Source organism: Protopterus annectens, chromosome 13.part0, assembly GCF_019279795.1.
Source record: "Protopterus annectens isolate FY-2018-M chromosome 13.part0, PAN1.0, whole genome shotgun sequence".
Classification (NCBI taxonomy): Eukaryota; Metazoa; Chordata; order Ceratodontiformes; family Protopteridae; genus Protopterus; species Protopterus annectens.
The window spans coordinates 720,134,276-720,156,626 of NC_056747.1; the positions used below are offsets into that span (position 1 = coordinate 720,134,276).

The following is a 22,351-nucleotide window of genomic DNA, read 5'->3' on the forward strand; positions in this document are numbered from 1 at the left end:
CACTACCAGTGGTCGTCTTCAGTGGCTGTTTGTGTTTTTATTTTCATGGTTTTACCCTAATTTTGGGAGTTTCTGTTTTGGTTGCTGTTTTTTCGGCCTTGGCGACGTTCGCTCGTGGGGCGGTGTGTATACATGACTTTTCCTGATGGAGAGTGTTTTAAAAGAACTTGCCCATGTGGTTGACAAACTTATCAAGCTTCACATGGGAGAAAAAGGAGAGAGTAGAGTGGTTTCGGCGGTTAGCCCCACTGACTCTCAGGTTGAACTTTTCACTATGCATTCACCCATTACCATTGCTCCGGGTCAGGAAATGAATGCTTCCACTTCATACAGTGGAGCTGTCTCAAAAAATTCTACCTCCAGTATGGTACCTCCTGTTCCGTTGCCTAAACCAGTTGTGATTGGACGACAGCACGATCTTTCAACTTGGTTTCAAACGCTGGTTTTTGGAGACATAACAGCAGTGGTAGAGGAGAAGTTTATCAAGTTTCCAACCTTGAGGGAACAAATAGCAAAATATGAAAAACTTTGTATTAAGTTCAAAGCAATTCAGCTTGACAATTTATTCTTGAAGAAATCTAAGGAATTAAATCAAGTGCCTAAAGGGCTACGTATTTGGAAGCTGCCTATGGGTATAGAAGCTGGTACTGAAGCCTTTCGTGAACTAACAACTCTGTTCAATCGTGCAGGTATGGATATGTTAGATATTATCATTCGCAATAACGACGCAAAGTTATCTCAAATGCAGGATGAGATTAGTAAATTAAACATGAGTATTACTAGTGATCTTTTGTTTTTCCAGCATCAAACAAATTTTGATAAGACGCTGAGAAATATTGAGGCGTTTATTAACAAAAATAAGATTACTAAGCAAAAGAAACTTTTTAGAGATACAACTGGTTATAAAAACAATTGTGCATATCCACCTGGATGTAAATTGACAGTAACTGTTTCGGGCGAAAGACGTAATGATCCTGTCTTTACGGATGACTATGTTGAGCAAAACAATGATTTTTTAGAACAGCAGAATGGACCACGGAGGTCAGAGAGACTTATGAACAGGGGACAATTGGGAAGGAATGCACAGTTTGTGTACCCTCGGGGGGGCCCGAAGGGGACGTTCCTAACTTGTAATGATATTAACAATGTTTTTTGTTATAATAATTTGAATTGTGTGGGTGATGATGGCGAGTTTGTGGACAGAAATGTGTTATCTGATGTTACTAGTGAGTTTTTTTCTGATTATGTAATGGTAAACAACGAGATTTCAGTTGTACATGTTCATGATGATATGGATACAGTGGATTTATTTGATGGTCATTCTGTTATGGGGCATGAAGTTTTTGGTGAATCTTTCTCTTTTGATTTAACGACAAATAGTGATGGTTTGAATACGTATATTCATGATGACATTGCTACAGTTTATAGTCATTCTGTAATGAGGCATGAGATTCTGAAAAAACAAGGTTTTCTCATTTACAATTATACTGACATCAAGATTTGTGATACACATTTTGATCTGTTTAGTAAGGGTATTAATTTTGTACCCAACTTTAGGTTGGATATAGCTCAGGTGCTTATTAATTTGAAACTTTGCATGAGACAGTTAAATTTACAGATTTTTTTTCTCTTCTAACAAACAAAAGGATGGGGTAATGAATACTGAAGCTTCACAAGATTTGAAAAGAAAGAGTACTTTCATTCCGCCCCCCAATGCTGAAGTTACCTTACTAGAAAAATTAGTTGAGTGTGATTTTAGAAGGATTTGTTCACAGAAAATTCAGGTAATAGACAATCTTTCAGACAATGAGAGACTTATTTTGAGAAATTTTAGGGCCTCCAACCAATACAGGTGTATGAAACCTGATAAAGGTGGAGGTATGGTATTAATGACTAAAATTGATTATATTTCTAGGATGACCTTACAAGAGAGTATCCATAAATGAAGTCAATAGGGCTTATGCCAAAATTGATTTGTTCTTACTGGATGTATTGTACCAGGGAGTTACAAATGAAATAGAGTTCAACTACCTCACAGTAAAATTTCCAGCAATGCCTACCATTTTTGGTATCCCCAAAGTACACAGAGGCGCTGATTGTTTGCCCTTTAGACCAATTATTGTGGCTAGGGGTTCAAAGACAGAACCGCTTGCGGCGTTTATAGATGTTTTATCTAAGTCAGCTGTTAGTGAAGCAACACACATTTTGAGGGATTCTTGGCATTGTTTGGAGAGACTGAGAGAAGTGACAATTAATAACTCCTGTTTTGGCTTCTTAACTATTGATGTGGTTAACTTATTCTCTGTTATTCCACATCAAGTAGGTTTAGAAATGTTCTACGATAGTCTCCATGCTAGTTTTAGTGTGAATAAAGATCGGATTAATTTACTTCAAGATCTTATGGAAGTGGTTTTAAAAAACAATTTTATTTTGTTTGAAGGTGAGGTGTTCCAGCAGCTTTCTGGGGTAGCAATGGGGGCAAAATGTGCCCCGGTTTTTGCTAACCTAGTTTTGTTGGCATGGGAAAGACTTTTTGTTTTCCCTTCTAGGTTCAACGACAACATTTTATTATACAACAGGTTTTTGAATGACCTTTTAATTTTATGGAAAGGTGAAGAAAAAACTGCGGTAGATTTTGTTGATTACTTGAATAGTACCACAAACTTTTTTAAGTTCACATATGAGTGGAATGAAGAAGTTATTAATTTTTTGGATTTAACTATTAATAAAACAAATGTAGGTTTTTCAAGTACTATATACAGAAAGGAGAGTTATTCTAATTCCCTGTTGCATTTTGGAAGCTGCCACCCTTTTCACCAGAGAAAAGGTGTAGTGAAGGGGCAGATGGTTCGAACATCTAGGTTAGTCAGTGATGATGACATGTTTAGAAAAGAGATTTTTAAGTTAATAGGGATGTTCTTGGAACGAGGATACCCTCTTAAGCTTTTACTTAAAATTAAAAAAGAAGTGCTCAGGAAAAGGGGAAAAGATTATATGCCAATTTTGAATATTAAAGTTCAACCGGTTAATACGGGGGGCAACAATAGTAACAAAAAAACTGGAACATTCTTTGTTTTAAAGTACAACAACAGGGCACCTGAATTGTGTGCCAGTTTGAGAAACATGTGGAGGCACCTTTTAAGTGATGAAATTAAGGGAACCTTATGTGTTGAACCTGTGATTGTTTATAGTAGGGGGGAGAATTTAAAGTGTATTTTGGAAAAAGAAGTTAAGCCTCACAATAAATCACGTATGAGTAAATGTGGGGCTTGCAAACTGTGTAGGTTTATTGGGGAAGGTTCTTACCTTTGTGTTTTTGATTACAAATATACTATTGCTTGCCCTGGGCATTGTAATTGTAATAGTAAAAACTTAGTTTATGTAGCATCTTGCATGTCATGTGAAGCATTTTATGTTGGTATGACCACTCGAAGATTAAGAGATAGAATATCTGAGCATGTTAGATCTATTAGGAAGAAAGACATACACAATGCACTTTATTTACATGCTACCACATGCTCCAATTTTAATAAGTTTTTGTTTTTTGTAGTGGACCGTGTCTCTTCATTTGGGAGAGGTGATGTGGCTAACAGAGTTGCTGTTTTGGAAGCAGAATGCCAACTTAGATTAAATGCTTTGAGATACCCTGGTGTTAATGACTGTGTGTCTCTGAAACCTGTTTTAAAATTTAAATCAAATCAGATTTAAACTACTAGTAACATTTAAAAATGTGTATTTATATTTTTATTTATTATATTAGTAATTTCTTACTTTAATATTTAGTATGTGTATTTTAAGAATTTTAGATAGAATAGTGAAATTATTTACAACTTAATTTAATAATAGGATTTTTTAAAAAGTTGATTAGGATGTTCATTGGTTGCTCTACTGTGATGTCAGCTTATTAACATAGGGCATTTACTATAAAGGTGTTTTAATTGTGATTGTAAAATGACTCTGAAGAAGCCAGTATTAACTGGTGAAAGCGCTTAGTCATTTTGTTCATTAAAGTCAGTATTGTATTTCTCCGCACTACCAGTGGTCGTCTTCAGTGGCTGTTTGCGTTTTTATTTTCATACCTCTGAAAGTTTTTTTTTTTTTTCCATTTTGTTTTGTATGGGGCAAGCCATCCTGCACCCCCATGTGGGGGTGCCCCCCTTAAATATGCTAATTCTAAAACAATGGAGAAAAGAGAATTCCTTTCACAGTAAATCACTGCTAGTACACAAAAACAAACTTCAACAGTAGAGGTGCAACGAGACAGACATTAGAATGCGATGTACAAATTTGTGTTCGTCACTAATTTGCCTTATAATTCTTATAATCCAAAACCATGTCAGCAGTGATTTTTATGTAGCCTTTTGTAGTTCTGTTGTTGTTGTTATAGTTCTGTATAGATTGTAATTCAAGCAAATGTGCTTTCACTAAAAGTTATACTCATTCAAAATATTTCTATCATTTATGATTCAGTTGGCTATCAGTGCAAGTACAGGGGTAAAATGAGAAGGCATTTGTGGAAAGGACAGGGACCTTCCTACAGAAGACTATGATGACAAACTTTGGATTCACCTCTGTCGTCATCTGATCCGAGCACGGCAAATCATATGAGGTGTGCTGTTAAGAGGATTTAAAATCCTCTCAGGAAGGACATGATTTCCTAGCTTAAAAGACTTCTTGATTAAACTTTTTTTGCTCAGGACTGAATGAGTTAATACAGCCAGGCATTGAAACAAAACTGTCAAAAATGAAAACCTTATTAATATGCTGAAGGAAGCAAGGAAAATATTGCTTTGTAAACTGAGAGAACTAGTTAAACATTGTGTAAAAACCTGGGGCATGAGAAAATCCCAAACAAATCATTGGAAGCAGCAAATGGTAAATTAAACCAGTGTATGTTGACGCTTGCTTCTTATGTTAACCTGATGCAGGAAGGTGACACTGCTGTAACAGTGAAAATTCCCTCAAACAGAAGGCACTCATATTACCCTTTCTGGATGTGAAAAAGGTAACTTGTATAGAGAACATCAAAGGCAATCAAAAGTCTGAAAGTCTAGAAGTCACTGAACAGAATTGTACTGAAGACCAAACTTACATGCCTAGTGAGACCATAGAGCATACAGTTGCCACAAATCTATGTCCAACTGGGAATGTACAATGTGTCCCAGATGTAGTCAATGTTGAATATAGTCCATTCGTAAAGTCTGCACTAAGACTTATCACTTGTGTCTGATGTAAATCAAAGACTCAATGGAGTTAGTTGTTTTCAGATCCCTGTGCTAACTGGCAATATGATGCGATATCCAACGTAGCAGATGTGGACAGAACAAAACCACTAAAGAGAGTTTCTGTGCTACAGATGGCCATGGTCCGTCACTTGATTCATGCCACTTTATATTGGGAAGCATCAGTAACAAATACGAAATGAAACATAATGTTCCTTTCCTGCTAAGGAAATCTTTGATCCAGTTGATGAATGATTGAGAGAAGTTCATACACAACAGATTATCCAACAAACATGCTGCTATGCCTTTTACCAGTCTTAATATTGCCAGTGACTGCTACAACCAGAGTCCAACTTGTGGAAGGATGGCTCTCTCATTGAGGTTGTATTCCAACCATGGTGGGATCTGGCTGGACATTCTTGCTTATCCCCATAGTTTTGCACTCAGGTGAATCGTGGTGTATTACCCTCTAGCAGCCACTGTGGGATCTCTGAAATTGCATTATTTTAACAGTGTGAGAGGATGAGCCCACACAGTTGCTTTGAATAAAGGCGGTCATGCCTCCATCATAATTAAAAGGAATGGCTGTGGAGAGAAGAGGAAGCCATTGTAGAAAAGTCTGTTGGAGATGAAGTAGCCACTGTAAGAATAGTTGGAGCCCTTACCTAGAGACCAGTGGCCTATCGTAGAAAGACAGAGAGCTTTGCGACCAGGTGTAAGGACTTGGGAATTATGGAGAATATTGTTCAGAAATTGATCATAGGAAGTCATCATCAAAGATAAGTGAATAATGGTGATTGTTCAGTATATGTCTTCCTGTTTTAGTCTCATTGTAGATTTACAGCTTCTTATGAAATGAGCCGTTAAGGAGTTCACTCTAGACCAGCAAGGGCTGTGATATAGCCCCATATTCTTGTTAGTAATAAAGAAAACCAGAGACCTCAGGCCCATTGCAGATGTTAGTGGCCTGTACCTTTCTCTGGACAGATGCTTCCAAGCCTCATACCTCTGTTGGTTGTGACAATAGATACTTCTCTTGGAAGGGGTGTATTATTTTGAGGCAGCAGATCTAAGGCACATATTTATAACAGGAAGCCAACGTGTACATCAGTAGTTTGAAAATCAGGACCATCATTCTGACCTTGTAGATGTTCCAGAACTCCCTCCCTTCTGGTGCTTTTGCCTTCCATTCTTGATACATGGCTGAGGTGGTACGACGGCAAAAGTGGAGGAACTCATTCTTATTCTTATCCTCTGTGGAGTAGGCATTTGCTTCCAACCACCTTCTAGCAACATCTCACATCTGTGATCAGATCAGACCATTTCTTTTGCGGATGGACTCATTTGTTGATTTGTTACTGCTCATTAGGGGTGCATCAGTCAGTAGACTGGACACTGTTCCAGTACCGGGGGAAGCCTTGAAGCAAGCCTCCATCCACTCTCAAATGAAGCAGCTTTTTTCTCCTTTTTTTCTCCCTCTAGAGGATACACCAGTGATATGCCCTACTAGAAATAGCCCTGGGACTCCTTTATACCTTTCCTTTATTTCCCCTTATTCATATGTGCTTGGAGAAGGCCAGGATTATGCAAAATCAAGGGAGTTCTCATTGCTGCTTTTGAGCATGGCAGGTATTGCTCCCCTGCTTTTGCCTCACTTCTTCGAAAGGACCGTCACACAGCAACTGCCTTAGGATTTCCTGTTTCACTCAGCCTGCAGACTTCACCTGTACCTCCATTCTCTCTGGTTAACTGCATGTTTTTCCCATTTTAGTAATGGCCTGGGACTAATGGTACCCTAAAAGGGTAGTCCAGATTCTCACTTCTGCTCCGAGACCCTCCTTCAAAAATGACTTACTTAAATAAGTGGACTTGCTTTGCAGTCTGGGCCACTATCCAACACCTGGACCTATGTATCCCACTTATACCCAGCAATTTAGAACATATGCTTCTTCTTTTTGATCCTGGCCATCGTTTTGCTTCCATAAAGTTTCAGTAACCGTCATCCTGAACATTTATTAAGGCCAATAAAGTTTCAGTAACTGTCATGCTGAACATTCATTAAGGCCAATATTCTAGGGCAGCGGTGGTGCAGCAGTTAGCGTTGTTGCCTTACAGCAAGAGGTTCTCCGGTTCGATTCTTGGCTGGAACGCCTTCTGTGTGGAGTCTGCATGTCCTCCCCATGGTCGAATGACATTTAAAGACATGCAGGTAGGTGCGTGAATGGGTGTGCCTTCGTTGAAGGCTGGGTGTCGGGCTAGCACCTCTGCACCGTAAAAATCCACTGCCAATCATAAGTGGACTGGCGTTCTGCTGTGGCGACCCCTAACTGGGAAAAGCCGAAAGACGTTACTTTTATTAAGGCCAATATTCTGCTTCCATAGCTTCTCACAAGATCTGTAAAGCGTTCTTGGTACCTTTCTACAATGCCCTTCAGTCCTCTATTAATTTCCTCCTAGGGATTTTTATTTTATTGTGAAAAGCTTTATGTTCTATACTTCAAAAGTGCTGCAACAGCAGGACTGAAGTTCATCTCTTGGAAAACTTTTTTTTTTTCCCAATTTCCCTACCACTGATCATCAGCTGCCACAAGGTCTGCTGGACCCAGCTTTGCCTCCCTGGGCTTAACCTGACCCATATTTATGGTCATTGAGGAGGTTGACACCCTTGACACTTTTGCAGTTTCTGCATTCAGGAGGTGCATGTGCACTGCCACTCATGCAACTTCCTGATATCATTAGGGTAGCTACTGAAGCTGCTTCAGACTCCTCAAAGCTGGATCAAAAATTGTCTTTAAATGGACTCTTTTTCTGGGTGGTGGCTTCTAATCCAGACATGGTGGTGTATGTTCCCCACAAAGCACAGGACCCAGATTCCAAAAGATTTTTTATTGGTTCGTGTGGAATAAAGTTGCTTTTTATCATTGTGAGACATCATTATTCAACTGTTGGAATCCGGGTCCTGTGCTTTGTGGGGATTTATTTTTCTTGGCTCACTTCTACTTTCAAGTATTCAATGGTGGTGTATGTTGTTGCTCTTAAAAAAAAAAGTTTTCCATACCACAGAGCCATAGTACATCCACAGATAAAGAATCTAGGATGCTTGACTGGTTATGGATGCACTGTGAGGCTGCTGTCCTTGGATGTATCAGATGAAATTCCAATGTCCGTTGTAGAACAGTTGTCAGATGTTCTGGTCATAAAGCATCTCTTGTCACAACCTGCTACTTTGCTGAATATGGCCCAACATAGAAAGTGTGTAGCTTTCAGTGCAGTGAAGGTTTAGGGGGAGCTGGAGCTTATGCATTACTTGTCACTGGCATGTGAGTGACAGCCTCACCTATTTCAGTAAATATACAAAGGCAGATTTTATGAAGATTCCTTTTCAAGGTTCTGAAATTTTTGGGCCAGAAGACGGAGCAGGAGGAGAAAGCCTTGCCTGCAGTCACCATCAAGATGACCTTCGTATAATTTTCCTCTTCCAAAATGCAGAAGAGTCTAATTCGGTTGTTGTTTCAGTGTGGGCAACACCAAAGTAAACAACATTTAAGCAAGGGGTAACTGACCAGTGTCTTCCAGAGAGGTTGTGGCAGCTGTGGCCAGAGGTCTTGGTAGTCATTGTGCAGTTGCTGTCCTGCTAAGGGGGACAGACTCAGTCCTGTGGGTTTGCCCAACTGCTGCACTCTGGAGGTGGTCAGGAGTCATTTTATTGTGTCACCTGTCTGTATGTGAGGCAGTCACCATCATTTCCAGGGGTTACAGAATTGTTATTCTTTATTACTCCATTGTCCTCCTTCCTCTGTCTGAGGGGTGACCTACTCCATCACTAAAAAGTAACAAATTTAGAGTTGCTGTGTCTGTTGGAAAAAAGAGCCAACTGGTACATACCAGCAAATCAGAGAGAGGGTCCAGGTTTTTGCCCATTTTTTTTATTTGTAACATTAAAACATGAAGAGCCTCAGGCTTATTCCAGGCTTGAGTGGCCTAAGTACTCCCCCCCCCCCCGAAAACACCATCCATATGGCCGTGGTGCAAATGGCCTTTCTGTATCTTGCTGAAGGAGGTAGAATGTGCTCTTTATACTGCCAGGACACCTATCTGCACCTGCAAATTGACAAGTGATCTAAATGTTTTTAGAGTTTATTTTATTTATCCTTTGTTGACCGAGTTAGTCCAACTAGGCTAGTGGCCTCTTTTCAGGGGACACCTGAGGTGGTATTTTTATTGCTAAGAGAACTTTGGCCAGGGCATCAGGAAACTTTCCTAATTTTCTTTAATAGATGCAGTGAGATCTTTTACATTCACCTGAGCTACCACCAACTCAAGCAGATGGGACCTTGGTTTAACATCTCATCTAAAGGACAACACACTGAGGAGTGCAACTTCCCCCTTATACTGCAGTGCACTGTCAGTAGCCCATCTACCTGGTGTGGGAATAGAACCCAGGACTTTCTGCACGGAAGGTGAGTGCTACCTGTTGAGCCACTGATACTGCTCACAGTTGGAGTTGGTTACTACCAGTTTCTGACATTTTTAGTTGGTCTCGCCTCTTTCCAAGAGTGTTTACCAAACACACATCTGTGTATTTCCATACCTAGATGACTGGCTATTAGCTGCTCGGTCTCAGAACCATTTTCTCCTGGTGAGAATCTCGGATTCATCTTTTCTAATTCCTGTGAATAAATGTGAACATGACCAAGCAGCTGTTACTGCTCTCTCTCTACCTGATCATAGGCTACAGTGTAGCTGTCTCATGCAAGGTGGGACTCAGTATAGCTGAAAGTTCTTAAGTAACAGCATATCTGTATCTAAATTTGCTGGGTCTCATGGTGGTGACATATTCATAGGTTCATAGGATGATACTAGGCTATGGGTTCGGAGTTCCTAATAAGCCTAGCCAAGAATTTCACCCATGTTCCCACAAAGTCAGCACCTACTTCCCCTTTCCAACAGGGACACGGGTGGGATCCCAGGGGTGTATTTTCTGTTTCACATCCAATTGTCCAGGTTCCTCTTAAAGAGGGCTACAGAGGTACTCTGCTTGACATGGAGAGAGAGTGAGTCTGTTCCACAGATGGGGGAGCCTTTGGGGCACAAATCTATCTTGCCAACAAGTTCTATTAATGTCACTGACCAGGTTGAGGCCATGCATGTGGGTTGCGCATGTGGAGTTTGACACTTGTATATCCTGCACGTGCATCAAGGCTGGGTCTGAGATGACCTTGTATACCAGACAATGGCCACCTCTGAGCAGTCTGTACGAAACTGAGTAGAGGGGCAGGGCTTTTTGAGAGACTGTATTTTCTTGGTCAGTAAGCTCTGTGGTCTCTCCAGCTGCTGCATGTGCTTGGCAAGGTACATGCCGAAGGGGGAATTGCACATGATAATGGGTCTGATAAGACAGGAGTACAGGGATGTTATGACTTCCTTGTTCCTGGATGAAATACCCTTATTTATGAGGTGACCCATGTAGAAAAGCCTTCTGTACAATAGAGGCAATGGTGGTGGTCAAAAGTCAGGTTGCTGTCAGCCTGGGTGCCCAAGTCTCTTACGACTGATTGCGTGCTTAGTACATTGTTATTAATATGATAATTAGTGGGGATGCCTTTATCCCCAAAGGGGATAATGCATTTCTTGGCCTTCAGTTTGAGGCCATGCTTCTGCCACCAGTCATTAGTTTGGGTAAGGCCCTCTTGGAGGAGGTTCACATTACTAGGGGAATGTAAGACAGCGCCCAGCTTGCAGTCATCTGCAAACTTGGTCTGCCACAGACCACTGATTTGGCTTGCACCTCAGAAAAGTATATCCCAAACAGTAGAGGCCCCAAGACCGATCCTTGGGGTACATTGCTCTCTACGGGTGTACTACTAGAGGTGGCTTCCCCTGTTTTGACTGAGTGGGTTCCATCAGTGAGCCAGTTAGCTGCCCATCTGGTAACATACGGGTTGATGCCTAGCTGGGAGAATTTATCTGTTATGCCCGAGTGGGGAATTTCTCTTGACAAATGTCTTATGAGATGTTCTGTAGATCATTTGTGTTCAGTGATCACAGAATGAAGGGTCAGTGGAGCATGAGGTCATCATTTCATGTGCCTGAAGTGAGCACCTGTTGTGGTGAATGGATGTAGACTGCCTTTTATTTTGGCAGTCCTTTGCATCTTTCTCATTGCAAAAGTTACTATGGGCATGTCAGACCTGGAGTGTAATGAAGAGCATTACACTGGGCAAGAGTTTCAGGATTTCTGCATATCAACAACAGTCTCACTTCATATTAGTGTGCTGGGCTGGAGATGTGGGCACTTCTTCCCCTCCTTCAGGCTCTCCTGGATTTGCTCTCATCAGTGGTCCTAGCCTTACAGATAAATGCATGTTAATCATATAGTATATGTCAACAAACTAGAAGGAAGATGATCCAGTCCATTATGCCAGGAAGCCAAAGATTAGAAATGGGTCATACCAATGAACCATCTTTTGGGTGCACTCCATGCCCAAAGGCATTCCAGCACACTGGCAGTCAAACTGAACAGATGCTTACTCAAGCCCCATGGGTGGTCCCTTCAGGTTCTCTGTGTTGAGGAAACTTTTCAAGTGGGGGGAACCCTGTTGTGACCCGTTTATGTCCCCATCCATTTGAAACCGCCTTTTTTTCCCTTTATTTCATCACTGGAAAAGCCTACCAAGGGATGCTGTGACACTGGGGTGGCTGATTGGACTCCTTTATGCTTCCCCCAGTTCTCTGATAATGTGTGTTTATTTACAAGGCAAAGCTTTTCAAAGAAAAAATCATCCTCTTCTCCTTAACTGGCCTTTGCAGGTCTGGCCCCTCTTCTGCTACCTCATCTACTGGAAAAACTAATCTTTTTGAGACCTATGAAGAATTTCTTGTCCTATCCAGTGTGAAAATCCCAACTGAATATTCACTTCTTGCAGCTGACCACTTGGTCTCTCCATTTCCAGTAGCTGTCAGTAATTCATAGCTTTCAGAAAGTGTGGTACCAGCAGTCTCATCCCAAATGTCCAGTGCTAGAAATCTATTTGAGCTAAGATCAAGAGGCTAAAACCATTTTCTGCTTCAGTTGTTATGGTATTTTTATGTTCTGCTATTCTTGACTGTCTTGCTGGCATCTTTTACTGTGTCCTACTGTCCTGTGTCAAGTTTTTCAGAGTTCAGATGGTTCTTCCTTGGCATCTTTTGTATGTTGATAGTTTTGTAGGTGGTACTTGCAGTCTAGGAGACCATTGAGGAGCCTGGACAGATTTCCTTGTTAATCTCAGAACACTGGGTAACGCAGAGTAGCATAGTAGAAAATGGAGGGTTGAGGGAATCAAACCCCCGAGACTAGAGGAAGTAGCTCATTAACAGCTTGCAACATTAATCCGTTGCTCTACCTGCATGACTAAAACTAACCAGCATTTTGTAAGGTGGGAGGAAACACAAGTACCTGGAGAAAACCCCCTAAACACAGAAAGGATATGCAGACTCAGTACAGATACTGACCAGAAGTCTGGCTCAGACCCTAGAGCTTTGAGGAAGTGATCTTAGTGGTGAACCGCTATGATGTCTGAAAGTGTCCTAGGCCTTTTTGAAGGGTACTTTTCTGCTGACACTTGTATTTAGCAGGGTGATAGTTATTTAATTGGATGCCCTATTCTATTTTTTTTCTTTTATATTACTTTGATGTTGTGCATGTGAAACACGCTGACTAAGATTACATTGAAGAAATTGGGTAGCTGTGGTGCAGTTATCAGAATCACCTCATTCTACCTATATGTATATTAATCTTTCATAGGTACTTACAATGGTATTGATTCGTGAGGATCTTAAGAAGCCTAGTCTTTCATTCCCATGTTAGTTTTTATCCTTTATGTTATGCATACAAATAACCCAGAGACAAGCTGAACAAGGATATGTTGGGACATTTACACATCTTCCCTGTCCATGAGGGACAGGCGAGCTAGACTATGGGGAGATTTTGCAGTTATCCATTTCCATTATCTAAGAATGTCAGGCTTAGTGTTGATTGTTGGTCTGATATGATTTCCTGTTTTTTTCTCCCTAGTTGTTAATTTGTTTCTTATTAGATCCCCACAGATAGTTCTGTTGATCTTCTAGAAGGACAGAAAGAAAGAGCTGAGGATGAAGAAGGACTGTCAGTTAATAGGATGGTGAGGATAGACTGTTATTAGGATACTGTCCTCATTATCATCAGGGGAAATGTCTTTGGATTCTGTTGTAAGAGTGCCCTCTGGTGGCTGGATATTCACTGTACAGTTATGCAGTCTAATACAGTGTACTTGAGGAGTTTTGGTTCCTGGGCCATACGCAGAAGGACTCTTGGCTTAGAGGAATTTACCCAGTAACCAAAACTGATCATGTAGTTAAATAAGTTATATAGGCATCTTATTTGAGTAGAAATAATTTATCAGTACACATAACAGAGCCACTTGTACTGAAAATATATTCTTAGTTGTGCATACTCTACATTATTTCCATTGTCTATTAGGTTGCCTTGCATGCATTTAATATAAGAACTCGCTTTGAACTTCTTATTGCTGTAGTGTGTGTGTGTACATATATATATATATATATATATATATATATATATATATATATATATATATATATATATATGTTTATATTGATTTTTATAATTTAACTTCTGCTTCCAGTATGAGCCTTTGACTTTGTGTGTACAGCTGGTGTGGAAATCATCCTGATGAAAAAATGAAATCAATTTTTTTTTATAGGGGAAGTCCCCCCCCCCCCCCCCGTACCACCTGTGTGTGGCGGGGGGCAACCCCCTACATCCCCTGAAGTTATACGTATCAACTCCGCAATCACACTGGCATAAAGAAAAGGGAACTCTATGGAAACAAATCCCTAATGGCGCATACATAGAAACTGCTCTGGCAATGATTTCCTAAGGAAAACTGTGATCAGTCCACCTTCTCTGCCTCAGAATTCTTCTCACCATAACTGTATTAGGCTTGTTTTGACTATTGATGACAGATAAATGTCTTAAGTCATCTAGAAGAATTTTTCAGCTCTTTCATACAAAAACTTTCAGTAATCTATCAGGCATGACAGACTCTGCTTATTGAGGGTTGTTAGTACTATGTTGAATGCCTTTTTTTAATGCTAGCAAATAAATAAAATTCAGTAACTTTTTTGTGTGATTATTTTATCATAGTCTTAGCTGAAATATTTCTGTTTATTTTAGGTCCTTTCTGCTCTTGACATTCTCCAGCCTCCACATATAGACTACTTCGAGGAAATGTATCCTACCTGTTAAAATAGAAAGGTAACATGCTTTGCTGCGAGTGGCCTACAGCTTTGTATGCATTCCAGGTCTGTATGCAGCACTAGTAAACAGTAAACCTGAATACAACAGTTGTGTAGTTTTATTTTATTGTTCTACATCTTGATCAGAATGAGAATTTGCAAACCTGTGATGATTTATTTTAAGGTAAGTTTGATAACTGTAATTCTTTATGTAGTCATGTGTGTTACAAATAAATTCTAGCCCTTTCTGTTTCTGTCTCTCTCTAGAAATTCTCTTTTTAAAAATTCTGTGATTTAACTTTATGCAAATGTTAATCTTCTTACTAAACTCTCTTCAACTTGGAAACCTCATTTTCTTCTTATTCTGTTCATATCCCTTATACAGGTTTAGCCTTATATAACTGTATTTTCAGTCATATATAACGTTTTCTGAATTAAGCAAAATGAAATGCACGGTGCTGTTGAAAAGATGCTGTGAGTAGTTTTTTTATACTAAAGTGCTAACCTGTATGTGTTGAAAAGATGAAGTTGTCTGTATAGCACTACGAAGTTAAACTGTACATGTACACCTGTTTGTTTGTTTTTTTGCATTTCTTTCTTCCTGCAGGACTGAGCACAGTGGCTCCTGTACCTGCACCCAGTAGGCCCATCCATTTCATGATCATGGGAGCAGGGGGTTTCTTGAGTAAGGCCAGAACACTGTGGCTCATTCATTCCTCACTAGAAATCTCCCATAAGCCCATCCACTGCAGAGCAACCTACCTTCACCTGTGGTAGAACACCTCCTGCCCTGTGGTGGCACTTCCAAGTTCTGTTGTAGCTGCCCAATAAGGGGAAGGGTGCCCTCACATGCTGAATTCCCCCTGCTCAACAGTCCAGCTTGGACATGGCAGTGTGGGCTTAATGGACTCAAGCTCCATGGGGTAGACTCCTACTGTTCCTAGTAGGTGTCAGCCATGTGACAAGCCAGAAAAACCTAACCCTCCCTCCCAACAGGTGTGGAGCCAGAGACTATTTACTCCTATTGTTCCCCTCCAGCCCCTACAGGTGTCCAAACCACTGGCCATCTGTGACGTATACTCATTGCTTTTGATTGTTTTCCTTATTTGTCACTTGTAAAGTACTCTAATTGTACACGTTTAATTTTCTTTAGTACAGTTTCCTTTTGATGTCTGTCTTGGCTGGAAAGGGTCCTTGAACCAGCCCATTCACCCGCTTAAATAAATTAAAAAAAAAATTAAAAATGTATAATAGTGTCTGGTTATTTAATTGACATCTACAATGTTGAAGTCTCTTCATTTGGGACCAACACCCTGCGACACAATATATTAACTATGATGTTGAAACTTATACCAAATTCTGATGGCACTGAAGTGTGTTGTATTAAGGGTTTTAGGTCATCTCCTTCATGGGAAGTATGAAACGAGGCCCCCAGTCTAGCTGCATTCATTGGGTACTGACTTAATAAATAATCTTGTAGTAATTAATGATTAAGCCAGTCATGCTCTTTTTAAACTGTACAGCATACATTTTTAATCAAGTAATGCTCACTCATACACAGATGTCCTTTTTGTGGGGGTGGTTAGGGGACCAAATAAGTTAAGTGGCTTGCTGAAGTTCATTTAGTATACTGGTGAACTTGAATTAAACCACAAATTTATTATTTTTTTTTTTACTCCAGTCCCTCTGTGACCATTATACCTTCTTCCCAGATATTTTGCTGACCTTTCATTCTCATATCAGTAAGAGCCTAGGTCTTCTTCTTTCCCCTGGATAGGCACACCTGCAACAGTGCCATCATTTGCACAGCAGATCACTTATTTTTCCTTAAGCATTAATAATGTTGCCAGCACATGCACCTTAATGCATGCTTCCTATCAGGCTGGACATGCAGCAGACATTATATGGGGCTGCCATTCACTTCTGTGAGTGATGTAACCTTCAGCAACCACTCCTTGAGGCAGATACCTTTATTTGCTCCCTAGTCTTCAATGAGGATCTTAGAGGATACCACAAACCCTCATTCTTCTCCCACCCCATTCAACTCCTCTGGTATCAGGACCACTAACTATCTCAGATTGTCTGGGTGGTAGGTCAGGATTCTCTGCCTGTGTGCCACAGAACAGGCACTTTTTAAATTATGAATCTGACATTGTGGAGCATCATTTATGCATTTAGTGGATGGGGTATCAGTCAACATTTTTTTCCATTAGTTCCTGTATTAAGGGACAGATTTCCTTTGATGTTACAATGTCACATAGCAGGAACATAAGTGCACTTTTCTCCAGAGATCATCAGTACTTTTTTGCTTGCACAGCTCAGAACTTGAGCTTTCTGTATGTAAAAAATGCAAAAGCTCCTGCAGTTACATACTTGGTTCTGTTTTTGGGTGTCATACAAGAATGTTGAAGTTTGATCACTCAAAAAAGCCAAGAGTGGTAGAAAAAGGCTTCTTAAAGGAGCATTCTGAGGGTTCATCTTGACTCCTTATAGGTGGTGTCTAGTTTGTGTATGAGCTTTCATTCAAAGGATTGGCTAGAGCATTGACCTCTCCGGTAAGTCTACTTTGTCCATGGCATCCCATCCCTGTGTAGGATGAGGACCTTCCCCATTTGTAGGGTCTTGATCCTGTTCTAGTCTTCTCTTTCTGTATAGAATTTGAAACCTGGGAAAAGTTATACCCACTTTAGTATTCACAATGCCTTCCTCCATTTAATCAGTTCATGCCTGGGTCTGTCCAGCCTGATGATAAGAGTAGGCTCCCTCAGTGATCAAGTCCTGTGTTAATACCCACTTTAGTATTCGCAATGCCTTCCTCCATTTAATCAGTTCATGCCTGGGTCTGTCCAGCCTGATGATGAGTAGGCTCCCTCAGTGATCAAGTCCTGTGTTAGGAGTACATGAGGCAAAGTATCCATTTCCTAGGCTTTTCTCCAAGCTTAGCTAGGCGGTTTTCCCTGATTGAAGAGGTAGTGGGTGAGCCTATACCAGGGTCCCTCGCTAAAGTATGAAAGCACAAGTGCTAGTTTAATTATTGCTGAAACCTAGGGTTGCAGGTTTGAAGCATCACTTATATGGACCTTGTGAGCCTTTGTTGCAGAGGCTGTGCTTAGTCCGACTCCATGCACAAATGATCTGTGGAGCAGTCCTTGTTTTGGAGTGGTTGGAAAATGTGTGGCTTTTTTCTGTAGTAGTTTCGAGCGGGACCAGTGCCTTGTATTGGCCTCACAGATTGGAGGATTATTGTCAGAAGCACACTAAGGCCAAGTTCTGTGGTGTTTACGCTGGCTTCCTGCATACCCATAGAATTCACGGCATTTCCATCTGACGCAGACAGAGTGATCTGAGAAAGGACACTGATGTAGCAAGATTATGCACTGCTCTGTAACCATAGGGCTTAGAACTTTTAGTTGTATGTTTTAGCTGTCCAGCTTTCAGTTCATTCTGCTGGATGTTGGTACTTAGAATATTCAAGATTCTCTGCAAGGACCAAGGAAGATGTTCTTCCTCACTCTCTACCATGTATGTGAGCAAGAACCCTGTTTGGCCATTATTTTTTTAATGCTGCAGAAGTTATGGTTAGAACAGCGGACTCAGTTGTGCACTTTTTGAGACCATTCCTCCTTAGGGAACAAGCAGTGTGGCTTGCTAGACACTTCTGTCACGTTTTGCACATGAATTGCAGTCATTGCTTGATGCATTCTTGGAGTAGCAAGCAAACCCCATCCTCATCAGGTAGTCACTTCTGTCACTGTTTGTATTCTTATTTGTACAGCAGAAGGAAGACGCTCCACAGACACCATAGGGCTGCGTCACCCATGTTCGCTTCTGCACCTTTTGGACTGATGAAAGAGCCCTCAACCATGTTTCCCACATCATAAGGCCTCATCTTGTCTTTGCTTATGGGAAGGAAGAGGGGTTGGCTGTAGTGGGTCCCACTATTGGAAGAATTACATACAAGTTAGGATTTAGCAGATCATTGCTATACTTTGGCTTACCTTCTTGACAATGGTTCTTTGGTCAGGTTCAGACTTGATTATCTAGTGATGAATAGAGGATTTTTCTCTTCCTGAAGAAGGATGGTCCCTTCCATATTTTTGTCATATACTCTCTGTTCTTTCTTTTTTGGAGTCCTAGAATCTACTCTCTTATGGGGATGGAGACTGCAGAGATGCTTTTCTCTTTGCTTCAGGGTGATCTTTATGGGTATCCTTCCAAGTCATAGGTTGGATCGACTCCCAGATGTTCATGTTTCACTGTTGCAGTCATTACATTTGGGTAATCTGCTGGCAGGGTGCCCTCAGACGGCCTGAATTCCAAAGTCTTGGGTCCTGCGTCGGTTGCTGTCTCCTCTTCCATGATGTCAGGTCATCAGGGGTATAAAACATGCAGCCGACGCCATTTTCTTTAGTCTTTCTTGAAGCGCGGTGCCCGAAGCAGAAGCATTTCGCAAGTGCCGGTCGGCCGACTATTGAAATATTCGAGTTTGAGTTTCAGAACCGAAGTCTTCACTAAAGCTAAGTAACCCATTGGGGAAACTTTTTTCTTGCTCCATGCCGATGTCAGAAAAAGTTAATAATTGTATTACATGTGGGAAGCAAATACCTCATAAGGATTTCCATTCATACTGTATTCCTTGCCTAGGCCCTGATCACAACGTGCCTGGCTGTCGGTTTTGTGCTAGATTTAACCAATGCACTATTAAGCGTCAGTATATTTTTGCCTCAAAGTATTTTGGAAACCGATTTAACTACCCTGGAATGTCGTCGGATAGCAATCCGACTACCGGAGTACATGAAAAGGACAGAGAAAGGCAGTCGAGATCCAAAACCGACGACGAGACTTCTCCTAAGACAGTCGACGGTTCGCCGGTACTCAGTGAGGCGCTTTTGCAGCCGCTGATACCCGCTACCTTTGAGTCACAGGCCTCTACCTTCACCCATGTGGAGTCCGGCATGCCGCAAGATACTCAAGGTATTGGACTGACGGATGTATCTCCCTCGTATGGGTCCGGAGCCGCTGAGTAGGCACCGGCTTCTGAGGGTGTATTCAAACCTCAACATTTGTATATCAAACCGACGACCGCTACAAAACCAAGGACAAAAGCAACTTCTAAAACTGACAAACTGACGCATGAGCCACGTGCACAGGCCTCTATCCCTAAAAAAACAGATGATCAAAATGGCTGAAGACCTTATTACCTTGATCAGGGGTACCCATCCCCCTCCAGATAAGAGGCCTAGGCAAGACCCTGATTATGAATCTTCAGACCAGGTTTCTATTTCTTCTGATCAGGAATTATCTATACCTCTATACCATCTGCTTCTCCTCCTGAGGATTATTCATTTGGAGAAACCTTGCATACTTTGAGGGAGCATTTTCACTGGGAGAATCAAGACTTCTCAGAATCAAAAAAGAGGCTCAGGGATTTCCTTCTTCTCTCTCAGCACAGGCCTTTGGCCATTCCCCCTGTTTTAGACATTGTAGATGATGTGGTTTTCAGAGTCCAGTTTGACCCTTGACTCCTTACCTCCGGCTCCCAGTAAGCCTGACAGATATTACAGGGTCCCTGATTCTCATACATTTTTATTTAGAAACCCTGCTGCTGATCCTGAAACTATTTCACAGGGTCCAAAGGGTGTTAAGGCCTCAACAGCAAAAAATCCTATGCCCTCTGACAGAGATTCAAGGGCACTGGACAGATGGGGAAAAAAGGTTTATACATCAGCAACCTTGACAATCAGAGCCTTAAACTGTCAATTTGATATGCTTAAGTATCAACAACATGTTATGGGATTGCTGAAACAGAAAATTATGTTGATTTCTGAATGTGCAGAAAATAAAGAATTGCAGGAATTATTGCATGCAGCTGAACAGTGTTGGAAAGCATACTTTGCAATGTGGTTTTGACTCCTTAGAGGCCTCCTGCAGAGCCGCAGTTACTGGATCTGTGATTAGGAGGCATGCCTGGCTAAAGGAACAAAATTTGCCTGATCATGTTAAAGCTAAATTGCTAGATGCACCTTTACAGCATGATACTCTGGTATTAAAGCAGAAGAGGTTTTAAAGAAAATGGAAGACAAAGCCAAAGACTTCTTACAAGTGCAGCCACCAAGATTCAGTAGACACTGGTCTACAAAAAGTTGGTCCTTTCCTGTGTCAGAGTTCAAAGGGGCAAATCCAGACGCCCAAAGGGTTCCAGATACCAGGCGCAAGATTCATACAGGTCAAAGCAATGGGGCGCATCTACCTCCAAATCAGGAGGAGATAAAGCGCAAACCTACAGAAAACAGTCCCAGTTACTTCCCTCTGCCTACACCAAGCACTTATCTTTTGGCAGCACCCTTAGGGAGAAAATTTGCACTTTTTGCTCAGAATTGACAGTTAATAACCCAGGACAAGTGGGTACTGAACATCGTATCACAGGGATACAGATTCCATTTCCACACACTGCCAATGGCAAATGGTTGGCCAGATCTGCCCAAAAATCAATGGGCAGAGGCGCAGAAGCAGGTTACGTTCCTCATGGATATGGGGGCCATTCAACCAGTACCAAAACAGGACAAGATTTTTACTCTGTTCTTGGTACCCAGAAAGGGCAAGGCCTGGCGGCCAATACTGGATTTATCAGTTTTGAACACATACCTGGACATTCCAAAATTCAAAATGCTGACTTTGCAGCAGCTTCTGCCCATGCTGGGCAAGAATGCTTGGCTGGTGACATTAGACCTAAAAGAGGCATACCTGCATGTCTCAATAAGACAGTTGTGCAGAAGATACCCCAGATTCAAGGCTAGCTTAATGCATTACCAATTCTCTGCACTGCCCTTTGGCTTATCTACTGTGCCCAGGGTCTTCACAAAGTGCCTGGCACCAGTAATTGCATTTTGCAGACAAAAAAGTATACAAATATACCCTTACTTGGGCGACTGTCTCATTCAAGCAGAGAGCAAGGACATTCTTCTTCAACACCTGGCGTTTGTGAAAAGGCTTCTAACATGCCTAGGGTACACAATAAACGAAAAGAAATCACCACTGCTACCCTCTCAAAATATAACATTCCTGGGTGCAAGCTTGAATACAACTGCCCAGATGGCTTACCTCACGCCAGACAAGCAAAGGCAACTGACTACTTACTTCAAACTGATGGCAACAAAAAACCCTGTTATCTGCAAGACAAATTTTGCAGGCTTTGGGCTTCATGGCATCCTGCATCCTTCTGAATATGCAAGACTGCATGTGAGGAAACTTCAATGGTACCTAAAAAGTCCCTGCCTACAACAGGAGTTTCTATGGTGGGTAAAGGCATGTCACCAAAAGATGGGACGGGCCTTTACTCCACCCCCTGCCAGACAAACCTTAACAACAGACGCATCAGATTATGCCTGGGGGGCCCACATGGCAGGAAGATGCATTCAGGGCATATGGACCCCAAAACAAATGCATCTACATATCAACCAGAAAGAGATGCTGGCTGTTCAAAATGCTCGAACAGCCTTCAAGGACTTACTTCATCCAGGACAACTACTGATAAAGACGGACAACACCACGGTCATGTGGTATCTAAACAAGCAAAGGGGCACACACTCATACCCCCTTTGCAGATTAGCCGTGGCACTGTGGGACACAGCTTTGACCTACCAAATACATCTTTAAGCTCAATTCCTGTCAGGAAAGCAAAATACTGTGGCAGACGATTTAAGCAGAAACCTTATGTACCCTCACGAGTGGAAACTAAATCCACGAGTCTTCAGCATGATAACAAAGAAATGGGGGAGCCCAGACATAGATCTATTTGCCTGTCCTCAAAATTATCAATTGAAAAGATTCTGCACAAGGACTTATCACAG

At 41.4% G+C, this 22,351-nt stretch overlaps 1 protein-coding gene across 1 annotated transcript in view; it reads left to right on the plus strand.

The window, feature by feature from the left end:
* The window catches only part of NLK (nemo like kinase), a 1,170,696-nt gene that overhangs the window by 399,681 nt on the left and 748,664 nt on the right, over positions 1-22,351 (plus strand). The window contains exon 3 of the mRNA XM_044054405.1: positions 14,440-14,495. Within this exon, the coding sequence (XP_043910340.1) occupies positions 14,440-14,495 (56 nt within the window). The remainder of the gene's footprint in view (positions 1-14,439; positions 14,496-22,351) is intronic.